The 17,400-nt window shown below is 36.2% G+C and overlaps 3 protein-coding genes across 3 annotated transcripts in view; 1 reads left to right on the top strand and 2 right to left on the bottom strand.

The window, feature by feature from the left end:
- LOC145990980 (proton-coupled amino acid transporter 2-like) overlaps positions 1-4,565 on the bottom strand; it is a 78,221-nt gene extending 73,656 nt beyond the window's left edge. The window contains exons 1-2 of the mRNA XM_083126583.1: positions 4,427-4,565; positions 675-859 (exon numbers count right to left, since the gene is read on the bottom strand). Coding sequence (XP_082982709.1) covers positions 675-859; positions 4,427-4,471 — 230 coding nt within the window. The 5' untranslated portion in view covers positions 4,472-4,565. The remainder of the gene's footprint in view (positions 1-674; positions 860-4,426) is intronic.
- Positions 1-17,400, top strand: part of LOC145990981 (proton-coupled amino acid transporter-like protein acs) — a 149,839-nt gene that overhangs the window by 7,038 nt on the left and 125,401 nt on the right. The window lies entirely within an intron of this gene.
- The window catches only part of LOC145990979 (proton-coupled amino acid transporter-like protein pathetic), a 52,929-nt gene continuing 50,552 nt past the window's right edge, over positions 15,024-17,400 (bottom strand). The window contains exon 10 of the mRNA XM_083126580.1: positions 15,024-17,373. Coding sequence (XP_082982706.1) covers positions 17,126-17,373 — 248 coding nt within the window. The 3' untranslated portion in view covers positions 15,024-17,125. The remainder of the gene's footprint in view (positions 17,374-17,400) is intronic.

Genomic DNA, 17,400 nt, shown 5'->3' on the forward strand with positions numbered 1-17,400 from the left:
TGAGCTGTTGAGATTTGAATCTTCATATTAAATTAATTTTTGGACTACAAATAACATAAAAGTGCCTAATATTTATAATTTCAAAATGCTGCCAAAGTTTTGCTATTTTTGCTCTTTTGAAAGTCAGAAAATAAGAGTCCCCCCAAAATATGAAATGTTATATCTTTGTCCTCTTAGTAGGTACGTACAATGAATAAACACAAAAGCTTGAAAATTTGAATCCCAATGGTTCAAAAATATTTTTTTTATCGGTTTATTTGACATGGAACGTCTCTGCTTGCTTGTCCCAAAAATCCTTAAAAGAATACTTTATTTTATTAATTTTCCCATTAGAATATTCAATTCACGCAAATTCTTAATTTTTTTAATGTTTATTTTATAATATTCAATTCAGCCAGAAACGTATGAGAAAGTTCAATCACCCAGATAGCACGGAACGTTAATAGCATGATTATAGCTTGTCAAAGCAAGTTTGATATGGCAAGCTGGCTGCAAGTTCGATGTAAGTGATACTCGGCAAGTGAGTTTTTACCGAAAACTTACAGCTAGTTATGACAAGTTTGATGCAGGCTTACTTGGCAAGTTTAGCAACCTTCTCACTTGTCATGGCAAGCTTGATTCAGACTTGCAGCAAGTTTTCTGTACTATCTGGGCAACAATAAAACGGTACTTACATTGCATGGATCTCTTGAGCTCTGGACGTAATTGTGTATTCGTGATCGATGCATTGAAAATTACCAGCAAAGATCCTTTGGCTTGTTCGTGTATTCGGTTCCTCAGTTTTCCGCCAGTCTTCTTCAACTGCTGCTTCGTTGCCGGCGGCAACATCTCGTTCTTCGTCACTCGGCAAGAGTTGTTTCTGCCAGAGAGTAAACAACGATTCTCAGATATTAACTCAGCAATTGTCACCTCACTCATACTAGTGAGAGGTTAATGAAAATGATCGCCTGATATTGTTGGGATAAAGCAAAGATAATAAGCAATATACAGTATGTACATGTGCGTATTATTTACCATAGTTGTTATAACTGCCCTCCGAAGTTCTTCATATTGAGGAATATTTTCGACGATAAAGATAATTATTATTATTGAAGTTTTTAAAATATTTTCTTTGACCATTCCTGAACAAATGTAAAAACTTTCAAAATTATACCTTTTACTATCACATTTTTTACCTTTTTTTAATTTTATTTTATTGTTATTCAGCGACGCTTTTCTACCACTTTTGGTTCGTGAGTGTTCCTTCATAAATTTCATCATCACTCATTCTCATCTTCGCGATTAGCCAATAATAAGTGACAGAAAGGCGAAGTAAAATAAATCAAATCAAAACATAAGATTTGGTCTTGAGTTCTATAAAATGGATGATTCTTTTTATCATATTCATGAAACGGGCCATGAGAATCATAATTAGTTATAGAAAGTCATGATTCGTTTCTTAAGTAAAACGACGTTAATTGTTTTGAACATAACATTTCTCGTTGCTAATCTGTTTAAATGATTACTATTTATCATAGGCGTGCGCAAGGGGGAAAGGGAATGCAATTGCCTCCCTATCACGGACGTTTGCATATTTTTTCCACGAAGTGACAAGCAAGGTATTGTTCCATGGAGCATATTACCCCGATAATAGTGTTACCCCATCAAAAAACACCACTTCAATTTGAAATTATCGCATTCCTCATAACCTAATAATTCATGTAAATTACTATGACTAAAATCAAATTATACATGTGTAATATATATACTTTTTGGTTGATATTTGTTTTCGAAGGGGAGGTGTGGCCATCCTTGTCCCCTCCATGCTCCTATATTATTATACTTTCACCTAGAAATTTAGTGTAGAGGAATCTTATCGCTGTTATTAAACGATATTATGCTCTTAGAGAAAATGACGTATCTTCAAGCCGATGAAAGTTCAAAGCAACTACGGGGGAAGGGGGTGCAGTGGCGCAACCACAAGGGGCAGGGGACGTTGACTTTTCCCAACATTGGACGGAAATCAATCCTAGGGTGGCAAACATTGAAGTAGAAGAAAGCAAGACTAGCAGAATCTAAGAGTAGCAGGACAAATGGATACTCGAGATGGAATTAGTTTTCGCGTCTTTCTTGCATTATTTCTTCCAGACGGGCAGGAGCAGCTGCAGGGGGGCACAGAGGGGCAATTTCCCCCTCGACCTCACGTATTATATAAATAAAAATACATTTCGTAAAATTTTGTTGCTCGCTTCGCTCGTAATATCTGCTTTTCTTGCAGTCTTGTCAAGTTCAGAGCGGCGCCGAACAACCTGAATGAGAAAAATTGTGAAAGAGAATGGCATGGCGTCCCGTGAAATTTCTTGCTCCCTATTAAATCAATACTACATATTTTCAATTGGCCAAAATTTGGATCAAAAAATTTTCTTACTCGCTTCGCTCGCAATTTCTATTCTATATTGCATTTTAAATTACCAGAGAGAAGTAAGAACAACGAAGTACTTCGGACAGTTGCTGCTGTAACAGTTTGGTTTGAAGGAAAAGGAGCGCGCACATTTCAGAGACAATTTATATCATTTTTGCTGTTGGTTTGTTATGGGACGAATGATTTGATTATGTAACATATTTAAATAGTATGTTACATTATACGCACACGCACATACCAATGAGTGCAATACAACTAAAACAGTGAGATTATATTAGGTTTATCTTTCCCGACTGAACTTTCATCCAGGCTTTTGCCCCCCTCCCCCCTAATCAGAGGGTCTGCGCACGGCTATGCTATTTTTTTTGTCTGTCGCATGAGAAAGATTTAGAACCATGTGCATCAAGTGTTTAGAAAACGTTTCCCGTTTTAAATAACTATACTGATAATTCAAATTATGAAACAAAAGTACACTCTGTCTTGAGAATCTTTGGAGCAAGCGAAGGTGGTAACTGCAGTCGCTTTCCCCCTCCACGCAATCCCGTCCCCTCTCACGTGTTCGTTGGTGAAGCCGTCTCGCGTCACTACTTGCGCAGAGACTTGTTTTCGTTCGCTTGCTCCAGATATATCCGGGACGGAGTATAGATTTACTTAGAATTCATGTTTCATCTGTTATCTAGATATTGGTAATAAAGATAGGCTTAACGCACCTCATGATTCCATTGCAAATATCTTGACTATGACTAGAAACGGGAAACAAATCAAGTAAATCAATTATACTTTCTATACATAATTATATTTCCTTCCAGTCAGTGTTCAGAATAATTAAAACGTTTTGAAACATTATTTTTTTGGTAGTTTTGCAAGTATTTGTTAAGAATGAACTGTGTCTACGAGAGCGAAATAGTTAATGTTTTATCTTGTAATTAAGGGCCCTGGATTCGATACCCGATGGAGGCATATAGTGATTTGAATCCGACTTTAGCTTGTCTGTGTATAAAGTGAACTAAAATGAAAACTTGACAAAAATATTTTGGTACTGGTGCGATCTCGCACAAACACTTTTCACTCGTTTCTTTCGTCATTTTTAACAATCGTACTTACCGATTATGCATTGCGCAAGGTTCTTGAAGGTGAGATTTTGCTCTTGTGAAGAAAATAACTTCAATTTATCACATTAACAGTACTACTTGTTACTTTGGTGTTACCGATTTCGGATTTTTCCCGGGTTCGTACCCCAAAAAGCCATTGACGGATAGCCCCGAAAACCATTGACGGATAGCCCCAAAAAACATTCACGGATAGCCCCACGAACCATTTCCGGCAAGGTTAGTTTAGGTTCGGTTAGGTTAGACAAGCATAGTTTTCTTGAAATATACATGTATTTGCGGTCAAATATATTGAACGATCGAAAAAAAATACATCCACGGCCTTTCAACAATCCATAGAAACTCAATTCCGTAAGTACTTTGTTCTGTAAAAATGAAGAAATTCGTTTGTGCGAGATCGCACCCTTACTAATATTTTTGTCGAGAATGAGTTCAAATATTCCATACGAAAACATTAACATCAACATGTACCCAAGAGAATTCACAAGAATGTACATGTCAATTAAATATCTATGAATTGACAGATAATTTTCTCGTTTCATTATTTTTGAGTAATTTGAAACCTGCAGAGAACTGAATGTAATCGAGATAATTCATAACTTTTCAAATGTTAATAGTATTATTTTGAACGATTATCCCAAGTAAATGAAGATGAATACTTGCAGTGCTATCGACGTAATTGAATTTAAATGTGAACTTGCAAAACTACGTACAGCATTTTAATTCATATGGTCAAGATTTGAATAACCTCTTGCACCTAAGATATATGCAAATATAGATGGTCAAAGTGTCCAAAAGTCAACTAATTATATGCGGGCATTTACAAGACGATTAATACATATGCTGAACTGTAATATTTCATACCATATAAAATATGATGCGGTTGTGCGTGCATCCAATTTCTGAAATCACTTACCTTTTCTTGCTTAAATTTGAATATATTCAACAGTTCTAAGTTCATTACTGCTCATCATCATATTTATATATTTATTGAACTTAACAGCTTTGCATGTAGCTGCAAGGAGTATCTGGTGGCTATTTATACCCAGCATACGTTCTTTACTGTTGACTAGTTTAAATCTTGATTAGCCTTGACATCGTAATTGAAGTGTGGCAAATAAACTGTAATAGTGTGTTATTCCTTCTTCTTCTTCTTTTATATGACCCTGTCAACAATACCCTGTTGACTTTGGTCAGCGTTTCTGTTTTTGTTTACCTTCTGAAGTCGGTAGATTGTCACTCAAGTTCAACAGTACCACAAATATAAATCTGTTATATAAATAAATCACTTTTATCCTTGCGCTGTTACATTATAAAATCATTTTATATTTCAAGCTTATATTTTCGTGCATATCCGTACAGAAGCCATATTATTAGTGGAGGAGATAATTCTGATAGAAGGGAAGAGAGTGATATCGGAAATGCAATTTTCAAACGTTGCATTCCTTTATTAGAGTGTGATTTGTTGATGTGAGAAAATTGGACATTCTAAGAATAAATGTTGCGTATCAGGATTTTCATGACCACATTTGCAATTTTAATGAGCTGTAATATATATTTTTGCTAAGTGTATGGTGTACGCACGTGTCCAGTCTTTAATCTATTGATGAATACTATGACCTGCCGTGGAAGTGTGTACAAATAAAACCATGGGTTTTTAGTTATAAAATCTGCTATATTGCCCACAACCATAAATTGTTCGTTGGCTATCACACACCAGGTTTTCTTGGACACTGTACAGGGGGATGCACAAGTCTTGCTTGGAAAATTGTCCATGGATATTTCCATTAATTTTTCACTTGTATCCCACGCGTTGTTAAAGAATGGTTAAACCTTCCCGATGGCGTTGTGGTAACATTGTCGTCTTGTATCCAAGGGGTCCTGGTTCGGAAGCACATATACTGAACGCAACTCCAACTGGCGGTTGACCTTGATGGCTATTTCTGGCGCATCCTGTCCCCCAATCATTTTCGGGGGCGTGTGGTCCGATGGGTGTCAACAAACTCAGTTGCGAAGTAAAACCTGAAGGGATCATATCGCTCTCCCGAAGCAACGTTGCCAAGCGTACTTCTGATTTTGCCAGTTGCCTTTATATGACTGTGTGTCCGCCTGCATTCCGACCTGTGGGTGGTCCTTCCGGAAACTTCAACGTGCAGAACCACGTGTGCAGTTGAACCCGCTGATTTCTGGTGTTGACGGAGAACACTCTGTCTCCCTTCACAGTACGTTTGGCAACATGTGGTGAACTAGCGCTCATTTGTTTCATCCCGTAAACAACGTACCTTGTGACTCGAAAATGCCCGATCTTAGTCGATGAAAATTCAACTGATCGCTGATTCGCTGTTTCCCAGCCGCCAGTTGGAGTTGCGTTTAGTATAGTGGCTTTAATCCCACTTTAAACTGTAGGACCAGTCTCGAATACCCGATTTGTGCATAAAGTGAACTCAGAACAAAATTCATCATCATCACCGTAAAGAATAGAATTTTTACATATGTTGGTACAGATGTTGTCATCAGCTTCTTTGATGTTTGGTTTCTATTCTTGAAGGTTTCACTGATGTGAGTAAAACAACATGGTAATGGATACTTTCTGTAGTAATGTAATACTTCTGAACCTTCGAGATTACCAGTAGTATTCGTTTGTGATATATGTTAAATGCCCTTATAAAATGTTGAAGTAATTGAGAGTTCTGGAGTGTCTTGTTTTAAATTACGACTTTCCACAGGTAAATGGATGCTAGTTGATTCATATGTGGGAAATTAATTTCACTAACTAACTAACTAACTCTCTAGCCTTCTTAAACCCGAAGGTTCATGGCTGCAGCAACACAGGCCTTCCATCTGTCCCTATCTTGAGCAAGATCTATATACTCTTTTCCATCCCTACCGATTTCCTTTAGGTCCATCTCAACGTTGTCCCTCCATCTTCGTCTTGGCCTTCCTACAGGTCTCTTACCATCTGGTTTCCCAACAAGAATCCTGTAAACTCCTCTTTCCTCTCCCATTCGTGCCACATGGCCTGCCCACCTAAGTCTTCTTGATTTAATTATTCTAATAATATCTGGACATGAATACAAATTATGTAGTTCTAGATTATGTAACCTCCTCCACTCACCTGTCTCCTCATCCCTTTTAGGTCCAAAGATTTTCCTAAGAATCTTATTTTCAAATACTCTCAATTTATGTTCCTCTTTTAATGTAAGGGACCAAGTTTCACACCCGTATAATACTACAGGCAAAATTACTGTTTTGTATATTTTAACTTTTAGTTTCTTAGATATTAAACGAGAAGACAAAAGTTTATGAAGAGAGAAGTAACATGCATTTCCTGAATTAAGCCTACTTTTTATTTCCTCTTTAATATAATTTTCATTTGTTAATATTACTCCTAAGTATTTGAATTTGGAAACTGGTTCAAACGAGTTGTTATCAATAATTAGATTTTGATTATTACCTAACACTTGGTTTCGGCCTGTAAGCATATATTTAGTTTTCTCTTTGTTAACTTCCAAACCTATCTCTTTAGCAGTTTTGAAAAATATTTTAGCATTATTCTTAATCGTATTTATATCATCCCCCAGTAAGTCTACATCATCTGCATATGCTAACAACTGAGTCACACCATTTAATTTTAGTCCTTCTTTAGTTTCTTTTACCTTCCGAACAGCATATTCTAAGGCAAAATTAAAGAGCAATGGAGATAATGCATCTCCTTGTTTTAACCCATCATGAATTATAAATTTGTCAGACATATTATTACCCACACGAATTTTACTTTCTGTTTCACTGGTGCATATTTTTATCATACTAACAAGCTTCTTAGGTATTCCAAACTCTACTAATATATTATATAATTTATCTCTTTTGACCGAATCATATCCTTTTTTGAAATCAATGAATAGCTGATGGACATTTTGATTATATTCCCACTTTTTTTCAAGTGTCTGTCTGATGTGAAAAATTTGATCTGTAGTTGATCTGTTACGTTTAAATCCACATTGATAATCACCTATAATTTCATTAGCATATGGGGTTAGTCTTGTTAAAAGAATGTTAGACAATATTTTGTATGTTGTTGAGAGTAGAGAAATTCCACGGTAATTATTGCAGTTCATTTTATCACCTTTTTTAAACACAGGAACAATTATGGATTCTTTCCACTGTTGAGGGATTTCTTCTTTATTCCATATTAAACAAATTAATTTATGAATTTGACATATTAATGAATTTCCACCATATTTAATTAACTCAGCTGGTATTAAATCAATGCCAGGTGCTTTGTTATTCTTAAGCCTTTTAATAGCATCTTTAACTTCAGTCAAGTTAGGTTCTGGAACTAAAGGTTCTGCTGTGTGGACTTCATTTACTTCTGATTTATCTCCTACGTGCACATTTAAAAGGTCATTAAAGTAGTTCTTCCATCTATTTAGAATATCGCTTGGGTCAGCTAGAAAATCACCGTCTTTATCTTTTATCAAGTTTACTTTAGGTTGCCACCCCTTTCTAAATTCATTTACACCTTTATATAAATCTCTGATATTTTTATTTTTGCTGTTTGTTTCAATTTCGTTAATTTTGCTTTTCAAGTAATCTCTTTTTTTACTTCTAAACGTGCGGTTAACTTCTCGCTTTATTGTATTATAATTGCTTAGATTTGTATCATCCGAGTTATTTAACCACCTAAGTCTAGCCTGATTTCTTATTTCTATTAGATTATGACATTCATTATCAAACCATGGCTTACTTTTTCTTGGTTTATGGTATCCTATAGTTTCTTTAGCTGCTGATTCTATTGCATTACGTATGTGCTCCCAATTCTTATTTACGTCTGTTTCATTTATATTTTCATCATCATTTAAATCCTGCAAAACCTCAAATCTATTTGACAGTTTAATTTGGTAATCTTTCTTAATTCTTTCATCAGCAAACTTTCCTGTATCAAATTTTATAACTTTTAGATTTTGTTGCTTATGATTTATCACTGAGAGTCTTTCTCTTAATTTAGCAATTACTAAATAATGGTCACTGACACAGTCAGCACCTCTATGTGTACGAACGTCAATTATACTAGTATGCCTTCTCTTATCAATGAGAATATGATCTATCTGATTATGAGTTTTACCATCTGGAGAAGACCAGGTATATTTATGGATATCTTTATGTTTAAAAGTGGTACTTTTCACAATTAAATTCTTTGAGGTTGCAAAAGTAATCAATCTTATACCATTATCATTACTTAATTCATGAAGACTTTCTTTACCAATCGTGGGTTTAAATGTCTCTTCTTTGCCAATCTGTGCATTACAGTCACCTAACAGAATTTTCATATCATACTGAGAAAATTTATCAAAGACCTGTTCTAACTCTGTATAAAAATCATCTTTAGTATTATCATCTTTATCTTCCGTTGGTGCATGTATGTTTATTAAAATAATTTTACACCACCTACCCTGTAAAACTGCATATGATATCCTATCATTAATAAATTCTATTGTTTTAAGAGCCGAGATAATTCTATTATTTATGAAAAAGCCTGTTCCAAAATTATGATTTTCAGTACCACCATAGAAAAAAGTATAATTTTTAGTTTTACAATTCCCTTCTCCTGGCCACCTAACTTCCTGGACAGCTACTACATCTAATTTATACTTCACTATCTCATTAACTGTACACTGAAATGCCCCAGGCCGGTAAAGGCTCAGAACATTCCAGGTGCCTAATTTAATATCCTTATTCCTAACGTAGATCTTATCCTTAGTCCAGGGACCTCCCAAAGTAGTCCCCACCCGGAGATCCGAACGGGGGACTATTTTACCTCCGGAATATTTTACCTTGGGAACATCCATGGCCTTATATTTCTGTTTCTTGACATGTCTTTTTACAGTGCAGAGTTGTCAGCTCTACGCCTAACCCCCGATATGAATGGAGGAACTACTACACAAGACAAACACAAACATATTAGACAGCACAATTACTACACAAGACGAACACAAACACATTAGACAGCATAACTACTACACAAGACACACACAAACACATCACAACTATAACACAATATAAACACACACACACCACAACTACTACACAATATAAAAAAATAAATAAAAAAAACACACACACACACACACAGAGATTTGTCTACCTTACCATGCGAGGACATGAGCAGATCACATACAATGCGAGGACATGGCTCAACTGCAATTAGTAGCGCTCAAGAAAGAAGTTTTATTGAGATGGAACACCACGCGCATCGGCATACTAAATGGCTAAATAATAACGAAGATATGACAACAATTAATTTCACAATGCTGTTAAATTTTTAATACTATTATTACTCAGAAATCCAAGGATCTCCATGTGACGCCATACATTCGTGTTCACAGAATGATCTGAACGGCTCTACTGTAGAATTCCATTCCAAAGGCATATTATGCGTAAAATATGTCAACACTTGATGAGAGGTCACTATATTGGGCGCGAAGTCTGCAGAAGAGTGTGTGCGCGTGTGTTTTAGTACTTCCAGTCTAGTATTTCGGTGTAAAAGAGATTTGTGTTGGTTGTCTGTTGTGCGAAAGTGGAATTCATGCAGGAGAGTGTTGCAACGGATTTTGCCTACATTTGTACATTAGAAATATCTTTTTGGAAACTTTATTACTAAGATTTCTTTTTGAGCAGTTTGTTTAACAAGATAATGCTTTCTTGTGCTACGAGGAATATTCTTCCTAACAAAGTTCCCAAACTAATATTTTGTAATGCGCTCCGTTATTTTTCAGTGCAAGGTAAAGATTAAGCATCGCATATCACAATGGGACATGTGGAGGTGGAGCCACACATATTCTTGATCTCAGCCGTATTGGAGAGGATGTGATCAACACCACGGCCTGGTCGCCTTTATTCCTTCTAGGGTTGCTACCGTGTATCCAATGATTACGGTGAGCGATCCCCAGACTCGTTTATATTGTAGGGACACTGTATATTTTTATATATATATATATATATATATATATATATATATGGATGGATTGATTGATTGATTTGGTGTTTTAAGTCCACTTTATTCACAGTAAGGTTAATCGGGATTGCACCTACACTTTAAAGTGGTATTGTGTAATTTTCGCACATACAGTGCTGTGCATTAAGAACTAAAAGAACAACACAGATTTTGTTAAACAAGTTGGTAAAGTCCTCGTGGTAGAAGTTCAGCCTGTGGCTGCTCTACAACTTAACCAGCAAAATTATTTTCTCGTTAGTATCTAACTGCTTAATATTGTGTCGATGGAAATGTTTAGCATTCGTTTCAAAACTATTAACATCGAATGGTCTCTGGACAAAATTATTTAAAGGTGTTCATCAACACACTCAAGATGCAATAAACAGTGGTCTGAATTACTAATCGGTACTGTTACGCCAGTAGAGTGTACGATAGTTGGATCATCCGCCCACCTCCGTTTCAGTGTGTTTTGCCCAGCGTGCTAAGACGACAGATGTCCTTGGTTCGAATCCCGACCTGGTCACTAGTGCTCTTTCGGAGTCCCTTCATCAATATCATCGCTCTTATTCATATTCGCGATTAACCAAAAGTGGTAGAAAAGTCAAGTAAAATAAACCAAATCAATAAATAGTTGGATCATTCATAACAATGACGTCCACTGCTGTCACGTAGTTTTTTTAATAGCTTGCGTCATGCCGAATGGTTTGCTTGATTATAAAAAAACGTATAAAACACCAGAGCTCCAAACATTTGTTGCATAGTGAGGCATCTCATTTTCTAGCCAAAGCACGCATGAGTCATGTTTCATCGGAACCCGGATGACTTCAGGCAAATAAACAATACCTGTGGCGACTAATTCCATAAGTAAATTATTAGTGGAGAAGGTCTAAATATGGGCGAAGGTTTTAATATGGGTTTTGGAGTTATCAGCGCTCCCGGGTGCTGCAGCCTGGCAGAGGCTATGGGAATTGGTTATCTGCCAAGGACAAATGTTGCGGCGCCAATTCGCAAGAGAAAGTGGTGGTTAGTTTCGGCCTTGGACGCTGTTATAGAATTGCAACCTCCGAAAACTTTTTGCAGGTATGTTTTATCTCAGGGTTTTCTGAATTCTCATCTGCTCTGTATAGGTTATGATATTAGCGGTACATAAAACAAATGTGGGCTTTTATAATGCCATGATTTGTTTGTGAAATATGTACCACAGAAAGCGAAAATAAATTGAAGGAGAAAAATAGCGTGATGGTCTAAATATGGGCTATGACATGAGGTGTAATGTTGAGATAAAATTTTCAACAAATATTTGGATGTTTTTTTAATTTCGATTTTTCCCATTCCGCGTGATTTTCAAAACAACAGATTATTCAATTCTTTTTAATGTTTTAGCGATAAATGACGTTTTTTTTAAAATTTTAATTGCTTTTTGTTATATTGCCACTAATAGCCCATATTTAGGCCACAATTTTGAAATACATCATTTTACCATTTTTTGGAAATTGCTTTCTTTTTAAAAAATGGAGACCTTCTGTACTTTAGCATGCTATTACATTTAAGTATATATTTCATGGATATGCATTTTAAAGGCAGGTGCTTGATATATTAATTTCTTCCTCCGAAAATTACACCATAAAAAGGGGGGCCCATATTTAGACCTTTTCCTCTAAGCAAAAAAGGCGACGACCCTTCCTTCGGACTTGGCGTTCCCACTCGAAATGCCCATGCTACGCCACTGCATACATTACCAAAAAACAGGCTCTAGACAGATTTGGCAGTTATTAGAATTCTGTCTAGGAACCCGTTGGTGATCTTTCAGTGGATGATATTCAATTTGACGTCATCACGCAGTGCACTTTGACAAGAAACAGCATGAAGTCTGGCAAAGAAATTCGCGTGTATTAAGGCGAGGAGGGACAATTTCCCCTAGGTCTTTCTCGCTGACGCAGCTGCTGATCACTGTTGCCAACTTCGCTCTTTTGGAGCCAGATCTGGCTCTTTCGTGCACTCGTTTGACTGTGAACTGTGTAACCCGACCTCTGCCCCACTATGATGCCACCACTGGCTCCGGCCCATAAATACCAACTTTAGCCATGAGTGTACATTTTGCACGTGACGTGATATTCGTATAGCTATAGGCTGCGTCACCCACCTCTTCTTTCCTCCCCATATATTTTTATATATACCGCTGTGGCTAAGATGAAGATGACAATTTTGTTATCCGGGAACCCTTTATTTTCGATTTTATATTAACATCATTGGATTATTGAGGTGGGTGATGCCGCCAAATCTAGGCGGTGAAAACTAAGAATAAATTGCCATCACTTTAAAGCTAACGGTAATAGCACCACCCCCACCCCTCTGACAACTAAAATTACCCTAGTAGGCACTTTATGCAGCCTTCGATAATCTTGAAAGTCCTCTTTAGCTATATTAATGGTGAAATTTAGCTCTATTATGCACATCAGGTTTGGCAACACTGCCAGGATGGCCGTAGGAGGCAAGGAGAAATGCAGTAGGCTTATGGGACCATTATTTTATTCGTTCTCTCGGGAATATCAAACATCCGATGACGTAGAAAAGTACATGGACGGAAAAAGGACACGTTGAACTATGTCATAGTAGTAGGAAAAGTCGAAACTACCATTTGATGATCCGTAACTTGAAGTTGAAGTTGATGTCCCATAAGGAATACATGGGATTCGGTAAATACTAATTCATCATATTTTTCAAAAATTGTATAAGGCTTAATAATCAACTTAGGAAACCGCTTCCACTTGCCACATGGGGAGAAATTCATACTCTTCATTTCTGGCGGAGATCTTTTTAGTAGCATTGCTCATTCCGACGATATTGGAATAAATGCATGCCTGGTGCGTCCCTCTTCGCCTTAAGGAAAGAGCATGAGAAGCCTTCTTACAATATTTGCGATATTGTATGAGTACACATCAATGGCGTAGCGTTATAGTACGCCCGTACGCCCGGCGTTCCCAGATTTAAAATTTCAAAAATGCTTAAATGCTGTGATTATAAAGTAAAACGTGACTAATTTCATATATGTTTGACCTTCATGGCATTATAATAGCTATTTTTCGCGATCCTCTTGCAATGCTCCACTCTCAACACTCGTTCTAGCATCTCTTTTCAATGCCTTTCCCAGCCGGACGCCGAGCAGGTTCCTATATTCCTTGCTGCCTTTATGGAGGGAAAGCTTCGATTTCTACAACACGCGCGTAAATGGTCTCTCTTACGCCAGCGTACGGAGCAGAGAGGTCTACCGTGATTGGTTCATGTGACCCTTCCTGCCTTCTGAAGCAGACGACAGCGGTAGAATTCCTTCCCGGTTCTTCGCGGTCATGCAACTCATGCTATGTGATGCTACAATATGCAATATTGACTGACGTAACTTTCCCAAACTCAAATATACCGCTTCTTAATGGCCACTGCATTGTATAATTTATCGCACGAACAGCGATGTGCATTAGAAACTAAAAGATCAACACAGTTTTTGTCAAATAAGTTGGTGAAGTCCTCCTGTTAGAAATTCAGCCTGTGGCTGCTCTACCACTTAACCCGCAAAACTATTAATTTTTTATTGTAATTTTTCGTTATTATCTAACTACTAAATATTGTGTCAATGCAAATGTTTAGCATTCATTTGAAAACTCTTAACATCGAATGGTCTCTAGACAAAATTATTTTAAAATGGTTACCAGCATTCTCAAGATGTAATAAACAGTGGTCTGAATTACTAATCGGCACTGTAACGTCAGTAGAGTGCACGATATTTGGATCATCCACTCTGCTTTGCACAGTGCGCCAAGACAACAGAGGTCCCTGGTTCGAATCCCGGCGTGAGCACGGGTGTTCTTTGTCAGTGTCCCTTCATCAATATCATCACTCATATTCATATTCGCAATTAACCAAAAGTGGTAGAAAAGCGAAATAAAGTAAACCAAATCAATCAGTAGTTGGATCATCCACAACAATGACGTCTACTGTTGTGCAGAGGCGCTTCTGATTCAGGTAGGTTTTTAATGACTTGCGTCATGCAGAAAGGTATATAAAAAAAGTATAAAACACCAGAGTTCAAAACATTTGTGGCATAGTGAGACATCTAATTTTCTAGCTAAAACATGCATGGATGATGTTTTATTGAAAACCCAGCTGACTTCAGGCAAATAATACCTGTGGCTACTAATACCATAAGTAAATTATTAAGCAAGAAAGGGCCGACCCTTCCTTCGAACTTGGCGTTTCCACCCGAAATGTCCATGCTACGCCACTGGTACACATTCGTCATTTTTTCATTATAATCTTACCTTGACTCACCTCGGCAAATACTAAACGCACAATGCTTACCCGACATGTTTTCAATGCAGGATCTGATCTGTTTGCCGGAAATATTGCGGTGGGTGTGATTTGGTGCAATGAATTGTGGGAAGTTTCAGCTAGAATGAGTGACCTATATTGTCATTGAAGTTTTGCTCATAATAGACCACAAGAAATATTGAAATAAATATAACAAGAGTAATAACAAAATAATTTTATAACTTTCTGAGAGTATTGTCAATTACAGACAGTCTAGTGATAATATGTTTGCCATGTAAATAAATATCACAAATCTTATGTAGTATAATATTCTCTCTCTACGTCTCACAATTCAATTTTTTACATTATTGAGTATTAGAATAAAAATGTTCTGATATAATAAGGAACACAATACATTAAAGAACTTCGTATAGCAAACAACACTTCTTAATCCTAGTAAAACATAGGCAAAAATTTGAATGTACCGTTCAGACATTATCAAATCTTTGCAATGGATCTACAAGACTTCTTTACGTTCTTAACCTTTAACGCTTCTTTCGTCAGAACATTACAAAAATGTTCAGAAAAAAATTCAATATATATGCGTGGAATGCATTTTCAACAAGAACGAAAAAGTTTGGTTAGAGAATAACATGTGCAAAGATTTTTCACATAGCTAAACAAATTTTATTCTAATATAAGAATATTCATGCTACAACATCGCTAGCTTCATTCTACACAAACTGCATAAAACTATACACACGAACACAGCTTTTAAAAAAATATATTTAAAAAAATAGAAGAATATTGCAACACATCATATGTCCACAAGCTTTACTTATCAGTAATGTAATCTACTTGAAAATTACAGAGCAAATAACGGCGGTCTGTATGTACAGATATTTCTCACTAATAACTTATCTATAATGTCGGGTATTTTGTAATATATTTTATTGGGTCAACTTACATTAAGTTAGTGAACATTTATGAAGCATATTGAATTATCTTTGTGCTTTGAATGGTGTATCATGCTTTTGGAATTTCCGTATGGGCATTTAACAAGAATAAGATTCCTTTGAAGCCTAATAGAACAATACCTAGTCCCATTTAGGTGCACAGATATTGTTTATCTTTTGATATGTGCTCAGTCATTTAATTATATTAAATTACACTTACTTTGTGTCTTGTGTGCTCATTCTTAGATGTATGATAGGAACTTCCTAACTTCAAGTGGTTTTCTCTTGTGAAGTTAATGCATGAAATGCTATCTATAAACGTATGTATGTGTTTATACATATGTATACATTATGTAGATATCCTTTGGGATTACGGTGGGGAACGTGTGTGAATTTTGCCAAAAATATTCCTCCTTACTTATTAATTTGTTACGCAATTAAAGCTGATGTACATTTCTGATGCCCTCAACATCATAATGCAGATTTGAATTATCTTCTAAATTCTGTTTCATGATTTGTGTTATTTGACTTATGATCGCACAGATGATTCAACAGATATCATATATATAAAATCAAGGTTGTGGCATTTTTTTTGCTTAGAGACTATACAGTAACGTTGAGGGATAACAACTTCTTTAACTATTTCTGAACGTCATAAAGCCGACAGAAAGCAACCATTTGTTTAGTCGAATGATAAATTTACCAATTGATTCACGAAATTTGCATTCAATGATGAACCAATTTTTTATGTACGATATTTAAAATAATGTGTTCACAATGGATACAATTAGAGCTTTCAAACTGGTATGTATCTTATATTTTATAGAAGGCAAGATCTGAAAATTTTGAATGTCTCCGCGACTAAACTTTCATTATATTTAGGGCTACATATAAATCAATCGAATAATTATTATTGCATCATTCAGCAAATTCTGTGTTGTTTTAATTCATCAGGTCTGCTTTGGCATAGAATATTTTAACGTTCTTCTACACTTTGTAGCAACTGAGGTTCAAGATAAGGATAAAGATATGGAGTGGAATGTTATGGCACAGGTGTCAGAAGTTAGGAAACGGGATAGCAACAGAAAAAAAAAACCAACGCTATTGAAGATATGAATGCCTCCGTGATATAAACGTTACGAAATGTAATTAGTCAGTTTTAATCAGTATATGTAGGTGTCACCCCACACCCAGTGGGGGCGAATCATTTCTGTTGTTGTAGGGAGAACTGCAAACAAGCGACTTCTGCTTTCTTCTCTGAGTCTCTTTCCTGTGCACTTCCACATATGGGCAGCATTGTTTCATGTTTTGTTCAGTAACACAGGTTTACATATCAAATTTTACATCAGCGAGATGAAGCATTATTTCATTCAGATCCGAATTCTTGAACGATTTCTTCCAAACTACAAAAAGTGCCGGTTACAAATCCAAGGACCCCGAACAAAATTATCAAAATATTCTTCCATAGAAGCCAGTTGAATTTTCCAAATCCTTCGTCCCAGAACGTTACAAGTTCTATTATGGATGGAAACATCAAACCCAGAGTTGACAAACACACAGCACCAACTAACGAGATGAACGGTCCTAAGTTTGGAATGGCTGCAGCAATTGCCACTGAAAATAATAACAATAACTATGATC

Source organism: Lepisma saccharinum, chromosome 8 (assembly GCF_977018435.1).
Source record: "Lepisma saccharinum chromosome 8, izLepSacc3.1, whole genome shotgun sequence".
NCBI classification, from domain to species: domain Eukaryota; kingdom Metazoa; phylum Arthropoda; class Insecta; order Zygentoma; family Lepismatidae; genus Lepisma; species Lepisma saccharinum.